This window comes from Anabas testudineus, chromosome 9, assembly GCF_900324465.2.
Source record: "Anabas testudineus chromosome 9, fAnaTes1.2, whole genome shotgun sequence".
Classification (NCBI taxonomy): Eukaryota; Metazoa; Chordata; class Actinopteri; order Anabantiformes; family Anabantidae; genus Anabas; species Anabas testudineus.
The window spans coordinates 17152070-17174649 of record NC_046618.1 but is presented as its reverse complement, the minus strand read 5'-3'; the positions used below and the strand labels follow the sequence as shown (position 1 = coordinate 17174649).

General features: G+C 40.0%; 2 protein-coding genes across 2 annotated transcripts; both read right to left on the bottom strand.

The window, feature by feature from the left end:
- Positions 1-898: 898 nt before the first annotated feature.
- On the bottom strand, positions 899-7144 carry LOC113150118 (corticotropin-releasing factor-binding protein-like). Its single transcript, XM_026342507.1, has 8 exons — positions 7002-7144; positions 6784-6871; positions 5871-6028; positions 5110-5320; positions 4274-4428; positions 2048-2168; positions 1394-1556; positions 899-1314 (listed from the first exon to the last, which is right to left on the bottom strand). The coding sequence occupies exons 1-7, from the start codon at positions 7080-7082 to the stop codon at positions 1402-1404; spliced, it is 969 nt and encodes a 322-aa protein (XP_026198292.1). The 5' UTR covers positions 7083-7144; the 3' UTR covers positions 899-1314; positions 1394-1401.
- Positions 7145-17953: 10809 nt separating this feature from the next.
- Positions 17954-22332, bottom strand: LOC113150988 (homeobox protein orthopedia B-like). Its single transcript, XM_026343770.1, has 3 exons — positions 22239-22332; positions 21513-21907; positions 17954-19280 (listed from the first exon to the last, which is right to left on the bottom strand). Exons 1-3 carry the CDS (start codon positions 22273-22275, stop codon positions 18777-18779), a joined length of 936 nt encoding a protein of 311 aa, XP_026199555.1. The 5' UTR covers positions 22276-22332; the 3' UTR covers positions 17954-18776.
- Positions 22333-22580: the final 248 nt, after the last annotated feature.

Sequence of the window (22580 nt, the reverse complement as noted above, 5' to 3'; positions counted from 1 at the left end):
CCTTTTGTGGCTGTTGCTACTGTCCAGAGTTTCAAATGTATTTTATTGTGTGCATTTGTAGAACGTGTCCTTGTACTGTATGTATCCCTAAAGTAGTGCGACCAAAGTGTAACTATAGATCTGTTGGAGTGCAAATGCCAAACATGAAATGGCCTTAAGCTAGTACCAACATGACCTTTGAAATCTATCCCTTCAGCTCGACCCATCCCTCCCTTCTCTTGCGTTGCCACACTCTGCCCAAAATAAAATAAATGAGAATGTTACAAAACTTAATAATCAAGCAGCAGTAGGGGAGTGTGAATATTTCTACACTGCCAAGAGAAATGTTCTATAATTCTGGTACACATGAGGCTGTGACAGCACCGCTAAACATTAGGAGGTGTTAGACTATATTTCTTGTAAAGAAAGAACATTTTAAAAGAATTACATAATACATAATAATAAGATCATAAATGTATTTGCAGATTATTGTCTCTGAAGTTTCTGTGCAATCCATTTGATAGTTGCTCAGCTATTGCACTCTGGACCAAAGCCATTTTCACTAACCTTGTTAAAAAAGGAAGCTTTGATTGTTGGATGTTGAACCAACTGGAAAATCTCTGCTCCCTTGTCAACTGCCCTCAAAGCCAACAGTGGGCACCAGCTGTTGCTCAAGGCATCTCATGGGTATGAACAGAAAATTCTGTTTTGCAGAAGAAAATAAATCTTCCCAGTACCACATAAATACATTTCATATCACATTTAGTGCTGTACTGAACTGAAGCTAATTTCAGATCTTTAGAAAGTTAGGTGACTATGGGTAAAATACGAATATGAATATGAATGGATCCTGCAGAAACATATTAGTAAAACAAACATCAAATGAACACACAGTTAAAAAACGAACAGATCATTAACATTGTGCTTTTTCATGCAAGTCATGTTTATTTTCAGTTATCAAGGCAATATAAACAGAAGAGACAGAATAGATTTAAAACCTCCCCAAAAATACTGAAACTGATATATGCTAAGGATAACAGAGAGGTTTTTAATGTTTCACAGATTTTCTGGAGAAATTGCTAAAAAGAAAACAATTAAATCCTCCATCATCAATAAATCTGAGATGAAAAAAATAGGTATTCAAATAAATATGCTATGATCAAAGCTAACATAATTCAGACACTAAATAAAATATTTGGCAAAAGCAATACAAAACTTTTATTGATGGTATTAGTCAAATTGGACACATGTATTTACAGAGAGAAGACTGTGAGTTTGCAGCTTCACATGCGTATGTATGTGTGTGTGTGTGTGTGTATATATATATATATATATATATATATATATATATATATATATATATATATATATATATATATATATATATATATATATATATATATATATATATGTGGTGTGATCTCATTCCACAGTGCAGAAGTTCTCCAGACTGTTCTCTCTGCTTTTGGGGAGCTCGCTATGTTCAAGTAGTCGATACTGGAATGAAACGCGGTTTATGTAGTTTCCACTGGATACCAGCCTCACCACCGAGTTATCACAACCGATCTTCATCTGGGCTGAATGGCCAAAGAGAAAAACAGAAACTTTACACCAGAACAAATACAGAACATTCTTCTTTAGACATTTCCAGGAATTGTTCTTTTTGAGTGGTTTAAAAAGTTATTGATCACAAACTTTGAAGGACAATAAATTATGCCTAAATAATAGTAGTTTATTTTTGCAATATTAAAATCAGTTCTATTACATCCTGTGATTTTACCACTTGGTTCATTATTATTTTGAGGGATATAATCTGCTATTTCCACCATTGGAAGCATATTCTGAACTATGCTCCCCACAAGAGGACATGTGCTGCTATAATACTGTGTGAACTGTGTGTTATTTGTGTTTGATTTGATTATTACATATCACTGTATAACACAATAAAACTTAATAAAATATTGTATAATTATTGTCCTGAGAAAGAAGTCATGTTTCCAAATTATAATAGTTTGAGTGGAAAATAATAGATTCACACTAGAAGTAATCTGAAGGACTTCAAACTCACCAAGCCCACTCAGGGAAAAACAGAGGTCAGCAACAGGGAACATCTTAGAGGTGTCCACCCCGTTCCCCCCTAGCAGCTCCACATAGTCACCTGATCCCAAACAGCCCGACCACACCTGTCTCTGTAAGAAATGAATAACTTACCTTTACTTACTGAAGTGCAGTAAAGGCAAAAAGGTCAACTTGATTCTGCATGTGAGAGGTGACAGGCATAAGGTCACTGGTGACCTCATATGAAAGTGGAGTTTTTTTACAACAGTCATCTTCTGTCTACAAGCAAATGGATGGAAAGAGCCAATGTCTGAGGTCTCAGGATGCACTATTAGTTCATGACTACATGCAGCAGTGCAAAACAAACAAAAAACATAAGAAGGAGCTCATGGGTCAAAAACAATATGATTTAGGTTTGTTTTGTCAGTTAACGTGTAATATTAATTAGAGCAACAGTTAGTTTCAGTCCTTCATCCATGATATTTTATAGACATTCCATCTATCTGTCCATCCACTATGCAACCCTAGACAAGTTGCCATTCTACCAAAGGGCTGACATATACAGAAAAACTATGTGAACCCTTTGGAATTTCCTGTTTTTTTGCATTAATTTGTTATAAAATGTGATCTGATCTTTATTGAAGTCAAGAGTATTAACAAATATATTGTGCCTTAAGTATATAATATATATGCTAGTGGAAAAAGTATGTGAACCCCTGGAATTAATAACTGGACGTTCAAAATAATTTTCTTTCAGGTATGCTAATGCCTGACTTCAATTAGCATTTTGAGGTCATTATTCCAAGGGTTCACATACTTTTCAGATTCAGATCAGATCACATTTTATGACAAATTAATGTAGAAAACCATGAAATTTCACTGTAGAGACAGACCATTCACACTCAGATTCACACCTATGAGCAATTTAGAGTGACTGAATAACTTATCATGCACGTCTTTGCACGTTTTCTGTCTGCGGCTCTGTCTTGCTGTGAAGTGACAATGCTAACCACTACACCACCGTGGTACTCTACAGATATCCCACTGCACAAAAAGTTATATCACGAGGTATGTGGCCTATTACTGGTGAGTGGCTGAAGCTTTGATTGCTCAGTAACACAAAGGACCCATATTCTATACTGTGCTTGAACACTTCACCGGTGACGCTGCACTGAAGCATGGTTACCCACACTACTTGGTGCAAACCAGTGAGTGCAGCAGGTCCACTTGCACAAAAAGTGTGAGAATATGTGATACCTGGGATATTGTATTGTCAGGGATGATGAACTGATTAGATTGTAGTGCTCAAAGGTCAAAGTTGCTGTGACCTTTCATCCATCCTGCACATGATATCGCAGGAATGCAAAAATACACTTGAATTCAGTAACAAGTTGATCAGATTTTGTTGAGTATAGAACATCTCTCCATTTATCTGAATGCAATATCACAAAAATGCCTTGAGAGAATTTCTTCAAATTTGGCAAAAGCTTCCATCTGGACTGGGATGAATTGATTGGATTTTGGTACTCGAAGGACTAAGACTACGATCCCAGGTATTTCTTGTCAACATTATATTAGTAACCATTTGGAGGGAATTCCATTACATCTGGCACAAACATTCACTAAGATCCAGACATGAACTGATCAGAATATGTTTAAATAGACGTGCATGCAAACTGCAACTTGATTGGTTGATGGTGATTCTAGGTTGTTCATGAACCTCTTGAGTCACATGCTTTTTACGTAAAATCAGCAGCAGAACTCTTTGCCTGTAAAACAGTTTATACAATTCATCTTTGGAATTGTAACTCTAGACTTTGGAACACGTGTAACGGTCCCCCGGATTGTAGTAGAAATGTGAGATTGTTGTATTTGGCGTACTAAATGCAGTACTCATAAATACTGGCAGTCTGGCAGCCAGTGTCTGACCAGCAGCCAAAGTCTTCAGGTGTCATTTTGTTCTGTTCTGTCTTTTATCAAAATGATTTCCATTCCATTTCCATTTCTGTCCCTCTATACTTTAAAGAGTATTAGAGTTCATGTAGTATTGGCTAACTGACTTAGAACTATTATGTACATACCCTATTTCTTGTCTTGCAGTACTTTAGTACTATTTAGTAGTTTTAAATGTATTTATCTATTTATTATTTAGATTTGCAGGAGGGTTGATTTGCTCAGAGTTGTCATTCACAAACAAACAAAGGCTGATGTCTGTCTATCTGTGCATGTGTCTCACCTGTGGGCTGAGCTCATTGCTTCTTGCGTGCCCCAGGCTGAGTTCTGTCAGTCGGATCGCCACGGGGTAGATGATGGAGAAGCTACAGTTTCTGCGCTGGTGTGGAATCACCATGGTGAAGCTGCCCTCTGGACTCTGAGACATGATGTTACAGGCTTCGCACACAATCACGCACACACACACACACACACACACACACACAAACAGGATACGAGGTTTCAAATTAGCAAGTTCTCCATCAGCAGAGAAACTCATTATTGACACCTTATGTCACAAATTGGACATAATCAAGGCTGACAGTAGGACGGTGACACAATTGGGGCTGAGCATGGAAATCCAATTCAAGCTCTGATGACAAAAATAAGAAAATAATGAGATTTGAACTGATGCATGATAGAATAGATAGGCACCAACAGGAGGTGGAACACTTTACTCCTGCCGACATGTTGTTCATTTAGAAACATTTTCACACTTACTGGTCAGGGATTTATACTGTTTCCTCATAAAAAAATCATTCAAACTTTTTCTGGTTTCTGTCTTTGTGTTGAATCCAGACTGTGATTGTTATGTTACTTGACACAGTGTTACCACTAAATTTGTCAAGCAGCTGGAAAACAGGTGCATCTCTCTCATTCAATCTCTTCCTGTCGCTCTTGGCCTTGATTGATGCTCAACCAAGCACAAATGTCCAGGAAGAACACACATGCATGCGCAAAATCACGTACCAGCACTAAATCTGAATTTGATCTGTTTCCTTTGCTCATGTTTTTCTTATGAATTCTCCACAGTTTAGCTTTCCTCTTTTGTGGATTTGCTTTCTTTGCAGCAGGACTCACGGAAGGGGTTGTGTAGTTTTTTGACTCCCAGGGTGAAGCCACTGTCGGGGCTCTGAATGCGAAAGAAGATCATGGCGACGTTCTGAGAGGAATGGCTTGTGGCTCCTGGTGCTGTGGAGGAGCAGTAGTCTGTGTAACGCTGGTGTAGAGGGAGCTGGTGGTCCTGACTGCTGGGGAATTTCTCTCCCTTCAAAACCCAGCCATCAAACATCTGTATAAGAAAAGATATTCCATGTGTTATTTAAAAGCAATGCCAGGCGATCATCATAAACATATTTAAACCGAATGTATATATATTAAACACTATGTTTTTTATAAACCCTCAGCTTCACAAATCCATCTAATTGTGTTTAAATGTCATTTTAACACGCTGCTACTGTTAATGTGTACAGATAGAGAAACACTTAGGTCCAGCTTTCAAATCCAGTCAGTATTATTAAGTGATAGATTTCCTAGTCTACCTCTCTTCGATGGCTTTTAGCACTTTGGCCTGCATGAACTGAGAATGCAGTATAACTGGAAGGCTTGGCTTCAGAACCAAAGCATCATCTTCCCACACTTGCTCTGCGTAATGCAGAAAGGATGCATAGGGGTGTTTAGCCCTTAAACGCTGCCTTAACCCAGTCTGGCACCATTTTAATCAAACAGAAAAAGATCCAATTTGAGTCAGGGTGTAACTGGCAAAGCACTGCACTTCCTGTCTTCCTACCTCCGAGTGGTTGGAGGAAGTGTGGGTGTTGTTTTTGGTGAGTGGGGCCAACCTTGATGAAGTCTCCAGCGCTGCAGTCGATGCTGACGTCAGACAGCTCCAGGCTGATGACCTCACTGGGCTCAGCAATGATGAAAGCTGCGCAGGCGAGCTGTGGCCGAGATGCCACAAAGGTGAAGTAGCCGTCGGTGGCCAGCATGTCCAGGCATCCTGCAAAACACGCACGCACGCGCGCGCGCGCGCACACACACACACACACACACACACACACACACACACACACACACACACACACACACACACACACACACAGTTATTCTAAGGGGGACCACAATCACTTGCCCAAACATGACCATACTCAAACTCTTCATCCTAAAATTGGATGATTAACACTACAGGGAGTTGCTTCTTGCCCTCAAAGGGAAACATTTGTAATAATAGTACAAAGACACACACACACACACACAACTTGTTTTTTGTTTTTTGACAGAGAAGGGACGCAAAAACACTTTCACTGGTCAAAGGCAACAAGGAATTTCTTAAGAATCGGTCATGAGCACACAGAGTGACATAATCAGCTTTATGGCACAAGCACAACACATCTTTGAGTGTAACACAAATGTTAAAATAACTCAGACACAACTGAACATTGAAAAGGTGTTTAAAAGGTGTTTATTGCCATGTTATGGTCTAAATGGATCAACTATAGCAACTGCACCTGTAAAATAAGGATTTTATGCACAATAAGGACGTATACAGGTCATCAGAAAAATATCATATTCAAGCACAGCCCACAACATGTTGGACGACAGGCCAGCACTGAACATCTCTCCACTGAATATATTCAGGTCATATTAACATACTTTTGGTAATAAAGAGGTTTTCCTTGTTTGCAAAGTCGGTAAACAGTGTTAGTCATAATCGGCTACTGAATCGAGCCACTGTTTAGTTTAGAAGCCACTTACTGAGCGGTCGACGGAAAATAAAATCCTCTGATTCTCTTTTCTGGTCCAAACTGAGCAGAGAGTATAATCCATCAGAAGCGTCGTTGTCCTGAATAAATCACGACAGACACAGGCGTCAAATTCCAGGTTCCAGCTCTACTCGCAATAACTTTACAAGAATCACTTCAAGCTGATTTATTCATTTAGTTTGAGTTCAACCACAACACATCCGATCCTACCTCAATGTAGCGACTGAGCCCCATCCTTGACGAGAGGGAGATGAGAAAGAGGAACAAGTGTGCGCGCGGAGCCAGCGACATGTTGAAGTGCGTCTCTGGTGAAGTGTTTGGAGAAGCGCAGGGGAAATAACGGCGCGCACTGTGAGGGGGCTTTTATAGCAGCACGGAGAGGCAGGCAGGCAGGCAGGCCCACATCAGAGGGGCTCTGGAAACACTGAGCCGGCCACACTGACAGGGCATTTTCATAATGAGTGAAAAAAAAAGCATTGAAAACCATGGAGGGACATTTCAATGTTTTGGGCTGTGGACAAACTAATGCAAATTATTCTAATTAATGAAACATAATGAAATCCTGCCACATCCCGGAATGTCACTCACTGTAGGTTAGTGCATTGATCAGTGGTAATTACATTATAGGGGGAATATATTAGAATAAAGCTGACATGACAGATGCTGTTAGAGGTCGAATTTGTCACATGGGATGAGATATTTCTGGTAAATAATTTCACACTAGAAAAACTGGAAATAAAATTGAAATGGCCCGAGTTCAGTTAACAAAAGCAGGATCACCTGGTTTTAAAAGGCAGCCACACACAAAAAACAACAAAAACAACAAATGCAACAGCTTGCAGTCTGGAAGTTCAGTGGATGTCGATGTCAGATAACCTCACCTGGATGACTATATGTCATGAATCTTGTGTTTGTGAGGGATCATGTGTAGTAGTGATTCAGATAAACAGGCTGGACACAGTGAGGTCCAGTTTATAAAGCTATAGATTTTAGCCCCAACACTGACTGGAGAGTTCACTGATAGCATTAATTCACTATAAAACCTGTTATTGTCAAAGCACAAATGAATCAGAGTGTGATACTTTACTTTGTCTTCTGTCTTCTGTCTCTCTGTCTTCCCTCTTTCTACTTTGGGGTCTTGTTAGTTACCGACTTCTGATTCAGTGCTGGCTATTGACGTGGAAAACTATTTGATATCTGACTCTCTAAACTACAAGTTCAGATCATATAATTTGATCCCGTGGCAGCAAAAGACAATAAACACTTTTATATTCAGTATGGAAAACAATCGGTTACTTGGTAACCCCAACTTTCCTTCACTCAAGCACACACTGAAATAACATGACTTTACATGATTTGATGAAGGACTGGTGTTTGCATTCTTTTGAACTGCACATTTTTCATCCAGCGTGCCACAGTTGGCATGACTAATACAAATAATGCAGAAGAGCACAAGATGATTTTGCCACAGACCTTAAACCTGGTCCTTAAATGTGTGGAAAAGCAAACAGGAACAACTGTGGAGAAAATGTCATGATGAACAACAAAGAATGACAGGAGCAGAGCACAGGTAGCCTACAGAAAGAGTCAAGCGAGACAGACAAGACTAATTGGGGATGTCCATGCTGCTGTTGAAAGGTCAAACTCACAAATAGCTGATTAAAAGGACAGCCCATGCATTCTCTGATTAATCCCAAACAAACATGAGAGACTCCACTGTGTGTAACTCTGGCTCGCGCTTATGGCGAGCTAATGATAACTGACAAATTAGCATAGTGATGAAGGTCTGTGATGCCACGCACAGGAATAGAAACCAAAAAACAAAGCAATGATGAACATAATGAATAACACTGGGTCTAGCATTGCTTCAGCAAGTTGCTTTACAATGCTAATGACCTATTCAAGGTGTATTACTTTCATTTAAAAGTCAGTGGTCAGGGTTGATAATTAGATATCCTGCAAAGGCTTTGGGTTGAGAAGTTGTCTGAACCTATTAAGCAAAGTCCCGCTGCTGCTGTGTGTTTTGCTAATGTGAATGACAGCAGAGGAAAGAGGGAAATGTTAGCAAAATGCTAAAATGCTGAGTGTATTTTAAGTGCTGCCATGTGCTGCAAGTGCTTGTGCACACAATTGCTCTGACGTGGTGCTGTGATATGTATTGTAATTGTTTAAATCCAATTTATTAAATGAATCAATAGATTTTAATGAACAAGTAACCACACAGTCTCATTATGTGGCTCTAATTGATGAGCTGAGAGATCAATTCAAAGTGTGCTGGCCTAATCACAGACCTAAACTTCTAATCTAACAACCGTGTGCCACCCCTCATCCGCAGACTCCCACACTTTCAATCCTGAAAGTTGTGCTAATTTGTCTTATTGCAGAAATCTGGTTATAAATGTAACAGTTGCCAATCAACAAACATTAGAATGAAGAATATGAAAACATATTAGCATACAGAAGTAATAAATAATAATATATGACATATTAAATCAGCTGTTAAAGTCAGTGAATTTGGTTTAGCAAATGTTCCCCCTGTGGTGTTGGTGAAAATGTTCATTTTAAAAGTAGTTAAGAAAGCTGCATACCCTCACTATAAAAAGTGAGTCAACAACCTCTGTCTGAAGACAAAAGACTATAACACCATCTGGTGGCAAAACAGAGGAACAGGTTCAATTTTTTGACTCATATCTTACAATCCATGGTACACGCAATTGGCATTGGGTATTTAATAGGTGTGTGCAATGCTGCACTAAATATTAGCTTTAGAGCAATGCTGATGTAACTGTATACTCTTCATAGAACAGAAACCCTTCCTAGTGTAATGTAATACAGTTCGACAGCAGCACTAACTACAGCCCCCAAAATAAACAGTGCCTCTTAAAACCAAACCAAAGTTTAACTATCAGCTTCATGAAAGAGGATTTATTGCAGGAATAATTATGTGTACCTAATAAACTGCCAAAGACTGTATGCATGAAAAATAAATGCATGTTCTGTTTTCAATGCAAGTCAATTTTATTTGTACAGCGCAAAATAGAAGTAATCTCAAGGCAAATATAGATGTATGCAGAGTTATATAGAAAACCCAAAAGCAATAGGTGACAGTGTTCTTAAAATGCAATCAAACATAGAAGCTGTTAAGACCTAAGGAGTGCCATATGCATCTCTGACGATCGCCTCAGCTGGCCAGATGTGACAGTCACCCCTCCATGTGGTCAAAGTTAAATCACAACGATTGTTGACTCCAGACCTTTGCATCTTAACCCTGCCTCGTATCCCAGCATGCAACCTCCTTCTGCACACCTGCTCCCTGGCAAAGATAGCACCTTTAGCTAAGTGTTTTGCTTTCATTGTGGTTTAACTCCGGTACACACACACACACACACACACACACACACACACACACACACACACACACACACACACACACACACACACACACACTTCTCTTCTTGTGTGCATCTGTCTGTCAACGCAGTGGCCCAGCCCGGCTCTCCTTACTGCCTGACTGACCCATTCATCTCCTGTGGGGGCTGTAATGAGTCGACCCTCCCCGTTTGGACCAACCTGACAGAGAGAGATTACTTTAAAGCCTGCATGGATTTCCTTGCTTGTCCCCTCCTCCCCATTCCTTTCCCATGAAAGTGGTTAATTCAAAGTGCATTAATGAGGAGCGATGGATAACACACTCTTCTTTTAATTACCTTCCAGTGGAGTTCTTCAGGGAGGTCTGGTGACTTCCATCTGATGCCGGCCTGTTGGTTTGGTTTGATACATTTTAGTAGTAGTAGTAATGATGATAAATTGTAATGAAGCATTTATGGTTCAGTCATAAAGATAGCGTACATTAAAATAACATGAAATACCGCATGAACATGAGGTTATTGGAAAAATCTTGATTTTGGTAATGTTTAAAATGCATGTTGATTACGCTAAGGTATTACACATGAAAGAGCCACTAGAACATCTTGTGAAGAGGCTTTTGTTGGTTTTGGCCTGCTGCAACAATAAACACATCTACAAACTGTGCAGTGATGACTGATGGTGCATGCAGATGATGAGAATAATTCTACATAATAGTATAATTACAGAGTGCACTGTGGAATAATTGTTCTAGAGCAGCGAGGGACCTTTTATCCCAAGGAAATATAATCAGGCAGAATGACACACTCACACAGTGAGGGAGTGAAATCATCGCGCAAACCCCAATCTTGTTTGGTTGATTGGCGAGGAAATGGTTGGTGCAAAGTCAAAAATCATCACGGTGCATTTGGATTTGTACACTCTTTTGTTTAATTTATCCAGCTAGAATTGATCATAATGTGTTTTCTCCTCATTACGAACTCACTCAAGCCTGATGCAAAACCCTGATTGATGTTACCCTGATCTCTAAGGTTGGCCTGATGAAAAAGTGCAAAACAATGTAGAAATTAATTGAAATTGCGAAGGGACACTATTGATATTGTCTTGTAAGATGACTTGCTCTTGCAAACAAAGTGATGTGTTGCAGTGTTGCCATACTGAACCCTGCTTCAGTATGGTGTATAATAAGATACCTGCTGTTTTCATTTACTTTTGACTGTCTCCAATTATCTGTAAATTGTGTCTGTACAAATATTCAACCCCAATTGAAGTGGTCCTTCTTTTTTTGTTTTACATTTTTCACAACATTAATTCATGGTTGATTAAATTTTTTTGTCACACTGATCAACAGAAAAAGTGAATCAACTAAATTGCCAGTGGTTAGTGGGGTGAAAACACATTATAGAAACTGTAAAAACAGGAAAGCATTTGTAGGCTCCAGATTTTTGTATCCATCTGTGTCAGTGTCAGTAGCTTCCTGAAGCACCTGCTGGCCCTTGTGGTCCCTATAGCAATCATAATACCTTAGGTTTCAGGTTTTGGTGCAGGAGTAAGCCAGGAGCTGAGTGGAGCTATTAGCATAAGGAAGGATGGATAAAGCTTTGACAAAAGAAACACTGTTATCAATCCAAGAGCTTTTTCAGCTGCTTGACAGAAACTAAAGACAGAGACTTTTTCAACTAATAATGATTCAATATTCTTTTAGCAAAAATGATCCGTATTGCAAACATTTGGTTTGTCTGAGACACTAATCACCTTTTATCAATCTGGATTCTTGTAGATCCTACACATATTTTTGTAGTATTTTTGTAGTAAAATCTGCTTTTGCTCTTAAATGCAGTGCTGACTGACCTCATATGTAAACTCTACAATGTTCCCTAAACACACGGTTTGAAGTTCCCTCAAACTCTGAAACATATCCTTTCAAGACAGGTGGGTGGGCCTTGGACACAGTAAATATGTTCCTTCATCATTAAGCCTCCACTGTGGTCTGGCCAGGCTTATCCAGCCTAATAAACATTGATTAGTCCACATAATCAATGCACTCAATGACAATGATTCAGTGCACTGCATAAATGTATCGACTGCAATCAGCTATCAACAAAAGCCCTCTTTTTCATGCATTTTCTGCATTTTATTAGCTTTGTTTTTGTGGAGCAGTAATTATAGTTGTCTGGAGAGTTTACAGACATATGTCACAAACTGGTACTGAGATTACATAAAGTCTATTGATCAACTGTCCACATTTAAAAATAATAAATAAATAATTGTATGAAATAAAAATCATGTGTAGTGCTGTGATTGTATCTACAGCCACCAGAAGGTGGCAATGTTTAGTTACTGTTGGCATTAAAGTGAAGGCGGCTCTGGTTGTTTTCCTATGATGAAGCTTTGCACACTATATTTTTTTTATATCTCAGCAGAAGTGAGTAAACTGAATAAAAATTTGGATTGTTCCATGATTAAAATTTAATTTTGATCAAGTGATTTGACAAAGCAGAAAACTGTTAAATGTTGTGAGCACAGAAGTACAACTCATTACAAAAGCAGTTTAACCACCTGCAGTCAAGTTCAACTTGTGAAAAGTCATCTAATCCATCTTTAGTCTGAGTGAGGAAAGTTTTGGGGGGTTACCATAACACACCGATCTGCTCATACAGTTTCACAAACATCAACGAAGATCTGAATAAGAGTCACCTGATATATCATTTTTCACTAAACAGTTGAATTCAGAGAAACATTACAGCAGGAAAACCCCAACACGAAGCATGCAACTTTTCTATTCCTGGTTTTCAGCTCCATGCATGACCAGGTCATGTAATGAATCTTGATAAAGTAGAAAAGCTAGTTTAATCAGGACAGATCACTGTGCAGAGGTGGAGAATGTCAGAGAGAGCAGGCACAGCTGCTTAGTGAGAAATCCAATATTGACTGTCGGGATAAATGTCCTGCATATTCTCTCATCTGTCCCAGGGGCTGTGGTAGTATGCCTCTCACGTTAGCACCCCTAATTGGATTAAAAATGGCTTGTTATTGGGAAAAAAATCACTCAGAAAAATATCATGATCATTGCCTCTCAACAATGTTGGCAGAGCTGAAGAGATGAAGTAATTGTCATAGCTTTGGAAAATGTCAGAATCAGGCAGTGCTGTCATTTTCCAAACAAAGTTTCTCTGATTGACTGTATTTTAAAGGAAACCAATGGGAGACAATTTATTCTCATTTATTGCCTCAGTCATTACATTTATTTGCAGCTTTCTTGTTTTTTGCACTTTTCAAATTGTTATATAATAAACTGTGTATGTGTGTGTGTGGTTAGAGATAATATGCACTCTGTAGGCATGCACGTATGGCTGTGAATGCATGCGTGAAAAGAAATGAAACAGACAAATCCATCAGACGTCCACTGGGTTTTAGTTTGTGTACCACCAGGAGCACCCATTAACAGAAAATAAATGTTTGACGCCATAAAGCTGACAGTATCTCATTCATACTGACAATCTGGCCAAATTACACATAAAAGCACTGATAACATCATCATTAAATATTGATTTTAAGGGTTTAATGGTTGAAACGAAAACACGTCCACGCATTCTGCAGGAGGGAATCTGGATGAGAGCAGACTGAGCAAAGTTGTTGAAAGCACAACAGCCCACGCTTCTCATGAGAAAAAGATGTTTACTGAATGGAAGCAAATGAAGAAAAGGAGAGAGTAAGAAAGGGGGAGAGAGGAGAAGAGGTAGAAAGAGGGCTTTTGGGGGGGGGTAGAAAGAGATTTAAGGCTGAGGCTCAGAGCAGATGTTGGTGTTGATGATGATAGATGCAGGTTGTTGAGATGCAGAGTTGTTATCATGAGAGGCACTCGCAGCCTCCTCGCAGCACACTTTCCCCCCAGATGTCACTGTGTGTGTGTGTGTGTGTGTGTGTGTGTGTGTGTGTTACACAGCAGTGAAAAGGGAGATGCTGAAATGAGCAAGCCACATGCCCAAATTAGAGAAATCTGCGTTATCTGTGCTGGCTCTTATAAGGATGTAGATTACAATTTTCTAATGTAAGAAATTTCCTGCTCAGTCTAAACTTAGATCAACTACAGGTAATTGGAACAATGAGACACAAGAAAGGAGAGTTTAGAGACTGATTGGCACAGATGAGGCTAATGAACAACTATCTTTTACGCTCTTAGGCACAGACACAGTGAAAAGCAACCTCCTTTAAAGGCCTAAATTGGATTAATTTGGAGATTTTTCACACTGCAGAGAGGTTACATTCTCTTGCATTAAACCACATATCACTGAGCGACCACATACATCCCCACAAGCTGAATTCACACACACACACACACACACACACACACACACACACACACACACACACACACACACACACACACACACACACACACACACACACAGGCGGCAGGTGGCATGTGTGTGAAAGGGACATGTTGAGTGGTAACCTGCGCTACACTTTAACCAGACAAAAGGTGCAGGACAGAAACATGTCGGTAATTGATTGCTAATTAGTTCTTTTGTTGTTGTTCATTGTGTCCTGACAGAGCTTTGCCCTGGGCTGTCTATTCACACACAGACTCGCCGGCCTCACAGAAAGAAAATAAGCATAGCTGCTTCATAATGAGACAGACTGATGTGACCCCGGCAGGCGACAGGAGCTGTGCACTGAGTCCCTGTTATTGGACTATTAGGTGCAGATACAGGAGAGCAACGGTGTAAATGGTAAGTCCTTCTCATACTTCAACAAAAAAAAAAAAAAGCACACATGCAAGTGTCAGTCTCGCACAACTGTCCAGCTGCAGTGTCCCCAGGCAGCTGTGATGCTGCTTTTACAGTATGCATGCCATTTGCACTGACTTACTATACCCACATCTCTCTCTCCCTCTCTCATCAGTGCATGAGAAATTATCTAATGAGGAATGGGTCGCACATTTCCACAAACTCATTAACCCGCGAGCGAGTGAGACTAATTGCAGCGTTTGGGTAATGTGATTTCACATCTGTTACTGCAGCCCAGGACACAGTAGTCAGCACAGGGCTGGATCTGGTGGGCTGTGCCACACATAGAGCTAGATCCACCAGAACTCACACCCAGGCCGACACTGCTGCAGCTTCCTCTGTTCACCTGTGGTTAGATTTGATCAGCTGTTGCCATGCAATACACTGCAATGCATACATGCATGCTTCTGCAGGTTGGGTGGGTCAGCCGCATTCAAAGCTACAGCGGGGTTGAGTTAAGCAGAGGTTTAAAAAAAAAAGAAAGAAAACAAAAGACACCTAGTTATTTTAAAATTTAATGTGAAATTGAGAAGGTTGCACTAATATTTTCCACAAATAAATGGTCTTAACATTTATTTTCATTCCTTATTCACACTGGTACAGGTTTATACTGTTTGACTGTGATATTCAATGAGTGTAAACAACTGATAACAACCTTTCACAGTCTATTTCCTATACATTTAAATGTTGCTATTTTTACCCACAAACCCATTTTCAATTATACTTTGATTTTTCTTCACTTGTGTGGCCTCATTATTGTCTGTAAATGTAATTGCAATGTGATCCCGTGTTTTTCTGTTGTATGCCACACTCCTAAATAGCTATAGGAAAATATGTTAATATGATTCTTACTGTGTGTTGAAAGACTTCAGGCTATTTTATTTGAGCTAATTGGAAAAACATACTCAAACATAAATGTGAAAACACATACAGGAATAAATTAATTTTTCAGGGTCATGACTTAGGTTGGTATTTTCAATAATTCTGAAAATTATTCCAAACAAATTTATGTTAATAGAAAAGGTGGAAACCAACTGTTTAATATGGGGAAAGTAATATACTTTTGTTAATTATGATTAATCTTTTGTTTAACCCTCCCTGCATTGTTACAGAAAGTCCAATTATAAGTTTACAGGCAGTGGGTCTGCTTATGGTAATGCCATATCTCATCAATTACCATCCCGTGACCGTAAATTGGCCTCAGCGCTGACAACGAGATGAGGTTAACACGCTGATTAATTTGAGCTGCTGTGATTTCAGGCTCAAGTTGACATTTATAATCTTTGACACAGACAGTGAGGTCCGCTCACTTTCATAATGAAAAAATTGTATTTACTTCTTTCGGTGCAGCGTCTGAGTTTATAGACATTACATTTCACATCAGACTAATTTGGAATGAAACACAAACAAGGTGAGAGTTTTTCCTATTACAGAACTGATGGGCAACTAATGAAGAACTTTAAATAAATGTCAAATGATCAAAAGGTGTACAGGCTAAACTGTTTAATACTGTTTATCTGTATTTTGTTTTCATCATGACATGCGTGGAATGCAGTAAACACTGCTGTTTAGGTGTAATTAAAAATCAGAAATGATGCAAACGTGTACACATTTAATGATGGTGATGTTTCAGTTTAGATTAATACATTTCTCAGATGAGTTTGTTTGTTCATTGTTTAAAAAATATATATAAATTTGATATAAATACTACAGCTACTTATTATTTTGGATGGTAGTTATTGGAGTTGCTTTAGCTGCAGACCCACTGTGCAGTTAAACACAAAGAAGTGTACATAGATTTTTAAAGGTTGTGTGAAACCACAACATATTGTATGCACCATCTTTTTTTCCAAATAAGCAGAACTCCCTTTGATTTTATCATGTGGCCCATTTAATGGTTACTTGTGTTGGTGCTGACTGAAGTGCGGAAACTTTAGTTAAAAAATTAGGTCTGCAACACAAGCGTCACTGGGTTTTGGTACTATAGACTCGCTGTTAGTCCGCCTTAGCCCCCACTTAAATTTGAAAATAGCAAATATTATTACAACTCCTACTGTCTAGTGTGCTTTGGTTGTGTTTTGCGTTGTGACCCAGATTTAGGCTGATATTAGGCAGGTATTAGGGACATGTGTACAGTCTAATGTGATCCAAGACAGCAGCTTTCAGGTGAACACTGTGGCCAAAACAGTGACAACACCTCTTCAAAACATCACCACCACCTACTGTGACCTTAATGACTGCACCTATATTCATCACCTTTCTGACAGAAATAATAACCTTTTAAAGTAGAATTGATGACAGAACTGTAACTGCTGTGTTGAATGGCATAACACCGTACAGGTATAGGAAGGTTATTATATATATATAGAGATATTTCTATAATAACCCCAATCTCACATTATAATAAGTTGTATTATAACTGTACATGTCAGTGTGGTGTCTGCTGATCATAGCAGCCTGGTGGAGCCTTAAAAGACAAGCTGGTCTAGTGGATTCTACACAGGCAGGTCAGTGATCCCTCCCGTTTGATTAGAGTCCGTCCAGTCTGCTCCCTGGGATGACCGTCATGGCTAAAAGCAATGACCGTCACATCACAGCATTGACATCTTTACCGCTGCTGTCTGCCACCACTGGGACCAGTCACCCCTCATAAACCCTCAACCCCTCAAACACTGCACAAAACACACACACACACACACAATGACCACAAATGATGTTAGTTTGTGCAACAAAATCACATTGTTGGATACAACAGCCAGGCTCATCAGATGACTAACAAACCCCTTGTTATTTTTCAATTCAGCCACTTTAAAATAATCCTCTAAACCATTAAGTCAAACTCCAACACGCCACAGCAATAACATCATCAGCAACATCACCTGCAGGAACTTCATATTAAATATTAATTATAAAAATGTTGAATGGAGACATGAATCATTCGTGTTTGACATTCTTGAAAATTACTTTTATTTGTTTGCTCATTTTAAAGTGGTACAAACCCGTCAATGTGGTGCATTTCTTTGTAAGATCAAACATTTAAGAAATGTGTCAAGTAATAGCACATACAATAAGTTAAAACATGTCACAAAAAAGACCAGCGGGTACATAGCAAGAATGTTTTATCTACACAAAACATCCTAAAACAGAGTAGACCTACTGAAAGATCACAGTTTTCTTTTTTTCCTCTTTAGATTTACGCCCCCGTCTCATGCAGCAGAGACTGAGGTCAGCTTTTGCAAGCGAACCTGTTTAATCTGAGTGGGCACCATCATCTCCTTAAATGATTTAAGCGTTTAAATCCACATGCACAGTGCAGAGACCCAGTTCAACAGGACCACCTACAGTGTGGTGCGTGTGTGTGGTAGGCTGTTACCAAAGTGTATATCCAATCTTATAAAGAACCGTTTGACATAACACAACTTCACCTGAACACAATAACATGTGTGCGTAAAGACACACTCAATGAAAACGTAAATACGACAATTGTTTGGCTCTCTGTTATTAGGGCCTATAGTCTAGAGATCATTACAATAGTGTTTATTACCGATAGTTGATAAAATCCCTTTGAATTAATAAGATAAATAACCCCAAACCCAAGATTCTTTTCTTCCATTTGTCCATTAGTGTTGTCCTTTTTCTTTTCGTCATTATGTCTAGATGAAGTCACATACAGTCTCCATTTTCACACACCTCAGGCCGAATTAGCGCGTTCGTTCTCTGATTTTGATCTAAATAGTGGGAATAGAAACAGAAAAAGAGCCGCACTGTACGGCTGGGAGAAGGGTTTAGGAGGAGAGGGGGGGTGTGGTGAGGTGTTTTTGTAAAGTCACTAAGTGAAACTCATGGACACTGTGTGCTCCAGCGCTTTGCGCCGCAGTGACGCGATGCTTGTCCCTCTCCACATGTCACTGTCCGGGGAACTACACAGCTGAGGAGAGCCCGATACGTTCGTGGGGCCGGAGAGAGAGGCCGACATTCCGGGGAAAGGCGTCTGGTAGAGGTGAGACTGCAGACCGGAGCCGTTGGAGGACAGGCCATTGGAGAGCCCCATGGAATTTGGTGGCGGGCCTGGGCCCAGGCTGCACTGTGACAGAGACTGCGCCATGCTCGGTTGGCGACCCAGGGCTGGTGGGAGCTGCAACTGGGAGACGCCCGGCATCCCCGTGGCCCAGCGAGAGTCGTTGGCGTGGAAGGAGCACAGGCTGTTCTCCATGGCGGCCGCGGCAGAGAACTGTGGCAGGCCCGGTGTTGGGAGCAGCGTCCCCGGGGCGCGGAAAACATTCGTGGTCTTCTTCCTTTTCTTCCACTTAGCGCGTCTGTTCTGGAACCAAACCTGAAAGGAAAACAAAGACATGACCGTGAGCGACCAGAGGGTCACACTGAAGATCACCCACCTACAGCCACGATATGAATACCACCTGATGATCATGGTCAGTGTTAGGAACACCACACTAAAATGATATTGATCGGTGTGTTTGAGGCAGCATCAGTTTATTTTACATCACACGGTTCATTACAATATGTAACTGTAGTCATGGAGGGAAAAGTAGGACAATAATCCCAGTAAAAACTCACAACTCACAGGAAATAGACGCAGCCGAATGACTCTTCAAAATACCTTCAAAGCACTAATGGAATATAGTGAATTATCAGTGGTGCTGCTCAATAACAGGTGTAAATCTTAAACTGACTCAGCCTCAAACTAACCTGCTCCCACAATAACAGCGCGTTTCTAAAGGCACAGCCACAGTGTTTTTCATTTCATGGTAAAGAAAACACTGCATAGGTGGACTACAGCAGAGCCAAACAAAAACGCAGCCATTTACTGTTGTTCCGTGTCAGTGAGCCGAACAATTCATCTTCCTAACATCTTATTTACAAGCACATTAACTCAAACTAGCGGGAAATATTAGGCGAGCTTAAATGCAAATGGTGCGCGTTACTGTCCACAGTCTCACCGACCAATACACACGCGCGCACTCACACACACACACACACACACACACGCACACGCATGCACGCGCGCGCACGGCTCAAAAACGCACGCGCGTCCTGGTGGGGCTTTTCTAAAGATTTCATCATCTTCGGCCGTGATTAATGCGCCGGCGAGGCCGCGACTCGATGCGCGCGTATTAAAAGTGAAACCTCGCTCTCATTCCGCTCAGCCATCCGTGAAAACGTCACCCAAAGCCATTACACTCGGGGGGAAAGAAAATGCAATTTCTCATTCCATTAAAAAAAAAAAAAAAAAAAAAAAAGTACAATATATTCTTGAGTCCTATTAAGACGTCGCTGATGGAGCATTTTAAAAAAGAGACGCTGCGCTGACGCAGGAGGCGCTCTGCACCGGGCGGCCAGGTTCCTGCACTGACTGGAGTAAAAGAAAAAAAAAAAAAAAACATAAAACATTATTAAGGTGACTAATGATTGCACTGGTTTTATTGCTTTCAGTGGAATCATTTGCATGAATTTCACATCACTGGTTAATAACCCGTCCACCGTTATAAATAAGACTCCAATTGGTTGATAACGTGTTTGGTTTATTAGAGCCAGATATTGTTCCTGCTGGATGTCAGCTTCGATTGTTTCAAAATGATTCGCATGTTTTCTGAAATGCTGATTGTTTAACTAAATAATAAGTAAAGCTGAGTAAATTAGTGCCACACATTCTTATTTCAAGAATTTGGTTACAAATTCTTGAAATACAAATACAAAACTCAAGAACATTTTTGAACAGGTCCTCTGATATATCTTCCTAAACCCTATTTACAGTTGTAATGATAATTATCAAAGCTTTAATACCATCTATCTAATTTTATGCATTACAGGTTTAAATGTCTAAATTGCGCGCAAACACACACACAAATGTGAAAACTAGATAATTGTGGAGACAGACTTTAAATTCGTTCGCACTAAATAATAATAATAATAATAATATTTTTAACTCAATAATAATAAATATAATAATAATAATAATCTCCACAGGTGCTTTTATACAGTGCGTTCTAAATATTATAATATATAATATGTTAAAAGACAGCTGAAGTTTTTCTCCTTTCTTGACTTTGTGTAAAAGTCTAGATGAGGCATGAATTCCTATAGGCAAATATTTCTTATATTTATAATATATTTATATTTCTTATATTTCTTATATTATGGGATATTTAACTCGTATAATTAAACTAAAATATGCATCAAAGTGTACGATTTCTAAAACGAGTGTCGACTAGACAATATTGCACTTTAAATTGTGGTTTGGTGTAGTTTATAATTTCGTGACAGAACCTTTCAGGACTAGAGGTATTAACTATAAATATTTTATCACATTTATTTTTACCAGCCAGAGGGAAAGTTGTGGCTGAATCCTCTCCTTCCTGGTTTGAATCTATTTTTTATTTATTATTTATTTATTTTTTGGTCACTGCCATTCAAACAGATTCAAATGATTATTTTCGGACTTTAAGGTCATGCTCGATCTGTTCTGGACGCAAAGCCACACCCTGCCACATTACGCCAGTGTTTCCATCCTGCAGGCTAAAATCCTCCACACTGCACTTGTATTTACCTGAACTCTGGACTCAGTGAGGCCGATCCTCAGCGCCAGCTCTTCCCTCATGAAGATGTCAGGGTAGTGGGTTTTTGCGAAGCTGCGCTCCAGCTCGTTGAGCTGCGCCGGCGTGAAACGCGTCCTGTGCCGCTTCTGTTTCTGCTGGCTGGAAGTCTGACCGGAGCTCTGCTGCGGTTGCTGCTGCTGCTTCTCCTGCTCCTTCCCGTTCACCTGCATGCCGCCAGAGTTGGATCCCACAGTGGTGATGTCTTCTCCCGGCAGCAGCGTGGTTCCCTCTACAGAGTCAGATCCAGGGGCCATGTCTCCCGGATGCCCCTGGTCTGGTACCCCACCTCCCAGCCTGCACTTGAGAGCCTCTCGGTGTCCGAGTAACTCTGCAGCATCCTTCATCCCTGAGAGGATGAGGAGGGTGAAAGGTTTGAGTAAATACGCGGGAAATCATAACGCGCAGTATTATTAAAATAGATAATAAACTTTTTTTATGACAAAATAAATTAATTTAAAATAAACATTTCTCTCCATAAACACACTATTACTTGAATTGTAATTTTACAGCTTATTTTTTCTGTCAGTTTATTCTAATTCCTGCTGCTGCGATCAACAATAAACCACTTATCAGTAACACAATTAACTACACACACTATTTATCACTTCACAAGGTTAAACAAGAAGTTGAAATCTTACACTGGAGTTTAGGGCCGGAGTTTAGTGATGATAACTCACCGAGCCGAGCATCCAAGAGGTCGGCGTGAGAGAGCATCGCGTACCGCTCCAGGGCGAAATGTGCTCCAAAACAATCCTACAACTTCGGGGCAATTTAAAAAGTATACATGGTCTAAATGAACGAAAATTCGGTTTGTGGTTAAAAATGAGGTCCCTTGCATTATAATGCCCTTTAGAGCGACGGGGAGGCGCTTATTAGTCCAAAGAACCCGTGAGCTTCCTCAAATAAGAACCAATCAGCGCAGGAGCTTGGAAATGTCAGCGACGTGACTCCCCCCTCTTTTTTTTTTTTTTTTTTTGTACACGCATGCGCACGCACGCACACGCGCGCTCAGACCCAAA